The sequence below is a fragment of the Tenrec ecaudatus genome, chromosome 1 (assembly GCF_050624435.1).
Source record: "Tenrec ecaudatus isolate mTenEca1 chromosome 1, mTenEca1.hap1, whole genome shotgun sequence".
Lineage (NCBI taxonomy): Eukaryota > Metazoa > Chordata > Mammalia > Afrosoricida > Tenrecidae > Tenrec > Tenrec ecaudatus.
Window position 1 is genome coordinate 170,274,312 of NC_134530.1, and position 6,000 is coordinate 170,280,311.

Consider the following 6,000-nt stretch of genomic DNA (forward strand, 5'->3'; position numbering starts at 1 on the left):
TGTGACTCTTTCACTTTCATAGCACCCTTAGTATATATTAGTCACTTGCTTCATCATCCAGCATCTTCCTAGGTTTGGAGAATTCCCCATCTCGTGAGTTGTGGGAGACAAGGCTAGTCTCTGACAATAGAAGCTGGTAGCACCAGGTCTTGGCCTTCCCGGAATGCTCAAAGGACCTAGGTGTAGCCATCAGATCATCCAATTCTGACAACAAATAAGGAACTCAAAAAGAAAAAAAAAACAGAAACCAAATTCGGTGCCATCAAGTTGATGCAGCCTCATCCTGACCCTATAGAACAGGATAGAACGGCATCTGTGAGTTTCTGTGACTAACTCTTTAAGAGAGTAGAAAGCCCCATCTTCCTTCACTGGCGGGGCTGGTGATGTCGAACTGCTGACCTTGCAGTTATCAGCTTACCTCGTAAACACTGTGCTACCAGAGCGCCTCAAATAAGGAACTAGTAGTTAAAAAAAGAAAAAAAGCAGGAGCCTGGTGCCTTAGTGGGTTACACAATGGCCAGCAGTTCAAACCCACCAGCTACTCCTCTGAAGAAAGATGAGGCTATCTACTCCCATAAAAGACTTACAATCTGGGAAACCCACGGGGACTGCTCTACTCTGTCCTAGTCCGTTTCTAGAAGTCAGAATGGACTCAATGGGGTGGCATTAAGTTTAGGTTGATGCAAAAAGCAGGAACAAGGAGAACCTCTCTGACCGTGCCAGCTATACCCAGTGTCTGGGACAGTGCCCATCAGGGTACCCAGCTCAACACTGGAAGCTCGGAGGTGCTGGCCAACTCAGCTCTGGGTTGTGCTTTTAGCCTTGGTCCCTGCCGAAGAGCCTCCCTTTGTTCCTGCTCATTTTCCAAGCCTGGTTTTCCAGCCATGGTGTAAAGTCTGTGAGCTCTCCCACATCCCAACGCATTCCTTTCCACTTAAATTGGCATCTGGCTCTGTGACTTATAACCAGATCCCAGACTAATACAGTCTCCATTCTCAACGGTCAGTCTGGCTTCAGCTCAGCCCCAAGAGGAAAAGTCTGTCGCCAAGAGGTAGTTTCTGCTAGGGACTACTGGGTGACGCCAGACTCCAGAATCTAAAGCTGATTCCAGCCTCACTGTGGAGGAGTCCAAGTCTCCCCAGCTCTCTAGACGGCTTTATCTTGGGACAGGGGGCAAAACCACAGCAAGTCTTTCCAAGTCGGAGAATCAGCCATCATCAAGGGGAACAAAGGAAATGGACCAGGTCCTCTTGATCCCTAAACACAGGGAATGTTTTGAAACATCTCAGTGACCTGCCATGACCCCACCCAGACCGCCCAGCACCTGTCCCACCTGCAGCAGGGTTTCACACTCGGGCAATTAGACTCCAGCTGGCTCATGTCATCAGCGCTGTTGTGTGTGCCCTGTTCCTCCCGCGTGGCCCAGCCAGCAAAAGTGGCTTACAGAGGGAGCCTTTCTTTCCCCGCTCCATCAGCCTGTGGCAGGGCAGGAAAGCTCAGCTTTGTTAGAAGGTAAATATAGCAGCCCTGAGAATGGCTGATCACAAGGTTATTATGTCGTGGGTGGCGAGCAACCGCCCTTGTCCCCGTGGAAAATAAAGAGGAAATTAATAGAAACTGCAGCATTAGCCTTAACTGAGATTGAAACACTAGGAGTGACTAAAACGGGGAAGACACTGGAACTTGAGATGTGGTGTGCTCTGCAGGTCATGAAGGAGAACGGCACAGTGCCTGCCACGTGGGAACTCAGCAAGTGCTGGATGAGAAATGAATGAATGAATGAATGAATGAGTGAAACCCAGCCTCTCAAGGCCTGCAGCCCAGATTGAGGCAGAAGGCTTGCCTGGCTCTCTGGGGCGCTCTGGCACCCGGCATTTTCCATAAGGTCTGCACTGTGGCAATAATGTATGGGAAGGCTCTGAACATAACAGATGGAAACTATTATGCGTATTTGGCATTTCTTCTGTTTCTTCCCCCAGGGCTCTTACAGCATCTCCCAAGGGCTCAGTGTCCACGGGACCACAGGGTCCTCCAGAGCCGAGGCGGGTGGGCGGGATCTCCTGCTGCCCGTGCCCTTGGTGTCAAGGTCAAGATGAAGTCACAACAAGAGATACATGGCAGCCAGAGCCTAGAAGCCAGAGGAGAGGCAGGGAAGCAGATGACCACAGAAAAGTGAGCAGTGGGAAGGGCAGAAGGAAGCACTGTGTCCAGGGCTGGGTGGCTGAGAAACCATATTTAGGAAATGCTGAATCTGAAACCGCAAGCCTTACATCAGGGTTAGAAGCGCCCGCTTTGCCAAGAGTAACAAGGAGGATTCGGGCGGTCACTGTGTGCAAGCCGTAGGAGAGAAAAGAAGAAACCAGCAGAAATAGAAAGTTAGATCCCTCGGGGCCACGGACAGTAGCCAAGAGGTTCTTTCGGGTGGTGAGGGGTTGGTTTTATTTCTTGCATGACCAGTAAATGTCCCCAAGAAGCGGTGCCATGCCTAGGGAGAAGCATGCCTGGTTCTAATTGGGGGGCCGGGGGGCTGACAGCTCTTGAAGGGAACAGTGAGAGACTGACAAACACTGGCTTTGTAGCTGAAGCAGTGAAGGGGCCTGGGAAAGATGGGGGCCAAGGACAAATAAAAATGTGCGGCCTGCTCCAGTGTGTTCATCGTGCTGACCCTGCTGATTCTGTCTCGCTCCCTAAGCCATCCCACCTCGGCGGCACACAGATTCAGCCACAGCAAAGGGCCTTGTGAGACTCTGGTACAGACAGACTAGCTGGCCACGAGGACGATGGCTCCGGCTTTGCTGTGACTGACATCAGACCATCTCCCAGAGCATCGTCAGCTTTAGAGAAAGCAAATGACAAGATACATAGAAGTATGTAAAACATGTTCACAGGGAAGCTATCCAACCAGAAAGCATGACTGAAACAATGCTCCCCAACGTGTCTCAAAGTACTTCCCTGTGAAGTTGAGCATCTTTTCAGCTGACCCTTGTCTTGCCTCATTTTTCGGCCATAAGTTACTATTTTTAGGATGTTACTATTTGACTATAAGCTACTATTTTTACTATTTTAGAATTTTTAGGGGTTGGGGGCAACAGTCAGCTATTTTTATTGAAAACACAAAACAGGGGAGTTGGTGGCCTTGACTCTGAAGCTGGAAGAGACCAGTCCTTAAAAGACCACAGCACTGTATATGCAGGGACCCAGGATGTTTAGCTCAAAGCCAGCCAGACAAAGCTGGAACCGGACTGGCATAGATCGGTGTGGAGTTTCCTTGACGTAACTCCACCACCTGTCAGCTGAACAAAGACAAAGGCGCGTCCTTTCCGAGATGTCCTCTCTGCCCACGGTCCACTTCCTCTTTCTCGCACAAGTTCATGACAAGCTGGCGACTGCAGGCTTCAAGCTCATGGCCTGGTACTACTTCCGCCTCAGTGGGCCTTGCTGGCTAAGAAGCCAGAGATTCCCATATGTCAGGCACCTGGCCTTTTACTGAGTAAATGCTTGCTTCTCCTGAAACTACGTTGGTCCACTGTGGGATGCTCTCTGAAGACCCTCATCCCGCTTCCTGGAGGATGTTATTAATTGTGTTCTTACGGTTCTGGCAGTCTTACAACCTCAATCATGAACCTCCTTCCTGCATCACCTTTCCCTGTTCCTCCTATCTAAAGCTAGCGATGAGGAGTACTCCCTCCGGCAACACACATACAACCACTGGAACGATAGAGACGACAGCGTGGCCCCTGCCCAAGGCCTGCCAGACAGGTACAATGTCCCAATGCTGAGTGCCACTCCCTGGCCTCACAAAGGTGGCACACAAATTCATGAAGCATTGCATATTTTTTTTAAAAGTTAGTGAATAGCCACACACACACACACACACACCTGCCTGGCCTACCAGAAGAGCCAAAGCCCATTACCATTGTGTCCGACTCATAGTGATCCTAGAGAACAGAGCAGAACTTCCCTGTGGGGTTTTAAGGCTGTACATCTTTACAGAAACAGGACGCCTGTCTCTCCAGTGGAGCACGTGATAGGTTCATACGTCTGACCTCTCCACTAGCGGCTGAGTTCTTAAAGACGCGCCACCTGGGCTCCTTCCCAGAAGTACAAATAGCAATAACTTTGACCTATTGCTTCTCAAAAGGGATGTGCCTGCTCCTGTCCAAGGGGGTTGAGAAGGGCTTGGTCAGCCAGACAAATCCCCACCTTTAGTGGTCTCTAGGGGGGGACTGCCTGATATGGGTGCTCCTAGCCCACCAGTCTGGCCCAGGGGAACTCACCGATTAAGGAGCACCTTGGGAAATGAAAGGAGTCTCTAGGTCATGCCAACAGTTAAGTGCTGCACTACTAGCCAATAACCCGGTGGTTCAAACCCTCCCAAAGGCCCCTTGGAAGTAAGGTCTGGTGATCGGCTTCCAAAAGGCCCCAGCTTTGACAACCCTATGGAGCAGTTCCACCCGGCACACATGGCGTTGCCATAAGTTTAGAACTGGTGTGGCAGCAACCACGGAATATGAACATTTTAAAGGAACTAACACACTGTGTGCATTTAGGGGCCAGGCATGCTGTTAGGCTCGCTCATACATTCTCATGCACACACCGCTGTGTTTTGTAAAGCTCTGGGGAAGGGGGGCAGTGAACGATAATGCTTAAGTGAAAGGGGACACACACACACACACACAACACAGCAACACTGTAGGAAGTCCTCAAAAGTTGGGAACTGCTTTTAGTGAGACATTTATTTTACAACTAACAGTGTCTTGGGGGGCGGGGGGGCCAGGATCCCTGCTTGGGAACTCTGAATTGAGGATCCAGAAACACAGCATAACTTTTAGAGTATGCCCACAAATGACGCGCCCCAGAAATTCTGCAACTATTTCCAACAACCCAAGACTCCAGCACCTACTCTGCCCTGTCCACCTATCTCCTTGGGAAAGAACCCACTCCAGCCCAGCCACCCCCCTGGGGACTCCTCTTCTCAGCCACCACATCACCCCTAAACTCCTGTCCATCGCAGAGAACCCCAGGCCTTGCAGGCAGGTCCAGTCACAATGCCTAATCCCACTCCCTGACCTTGCAGGCCTGGCACCTTCCTCCATCATTTACAAAGGACTGCGGAGCCTTACTGAGCAACCTGGGGCCCAGCTAACAGAAGAGAAAGCTGAGATTCGGGGACTTTAGGTGAATTCTTCGTGGTCGCATTGCTGGTTAGTGACAAATGAGTATGTAACTGGTATCTGGCCTCCTCCCCAGTAATTCTTCCACAGCCGACATCTCAGCAGGATGGGGAAGCGAGCGGCAGAAGCATGTTTCTCCCCAGCAACACCCCCCTTCCCTTCTCCATGGTGATAACCCCTGTTGACTCCACCTCGAATTCCTCTTTCGGACCCTGCTCCTGATTTCTCCAGCTTCCTCAAGAGATGTATCTTCCTGGGCGTTCTTGGCTCCTGGCCCCAACTTCTGCCCCGCTCTCCCCCTCCAGATTTTCCCTGCTCAGACTCAACCGGAGTAAGGGGTGCTGTTTGAAGTTCTAGTCCACCACCCAGGGCCTCACCATCTCTGCCGCACGCACGCACGCACTCTGCGCTTCCGCCGCCTTGGCCTCCAGCGACTCCTTCGCTGCCGCTGCCGCCACCCAGGCGCTGGATGTTGACGCGTTCCCATAGCAACCAAGAGCCCGCGCGGTCACTGGCTGGGCCCCGCCCTTCAGAGCGGAGCCCCGCTGCACCCCTCCTGCTGACCCTTCCCAAGGCCGGAGCAGGAAGCGGTCTACTCCCCACACTTCACCTTGAGATTTGGGGTCCAAGGCTAGGATGAGCCCAGGGGACCTTACTGCCAGATCGCCCGCTTTTATTCAGTCACCCCACCTAGGTTCCCATGGTTGCCGCCGCTTCGGTCAGTGCCAAGCCCAGCCCTCGGGAGCATTTTGCCTTCAGAGAACCAAACAGGAGCAGATAAAAATAAGTTTCAGACGGAAGAAAGAACTTCCTACCGTGGAGCACA

At 51.7% G+C, this 6,000-nt stretch overlaps 1 protein-coding gene across 1 annotated transcript in view; it reads right to left on the reverse strand.

The window, feature by feature from the left end:
- CFAP45 (cilia and flagella associated protein 45) overlaps positions 1-5,790 on the reverse strand; it is a 34,193-nt gene extending 28,403 nt beyond the window's left edge. The window contains exon 1 of the mRNA XM_075540433.1: positions 5,552-5,790. Within this exon, the coding sequence (XP_075396548.1) occupies positions 5,552-5,554 (3 nt within the window). The 5' untranslated portion in view covers positions 5,555-5,790. The remainder of the gene's footprint in view (positions 1-5,551) is intronic.
- Positions 5,791-6,000: the final 210 nt, after the last annotated feature.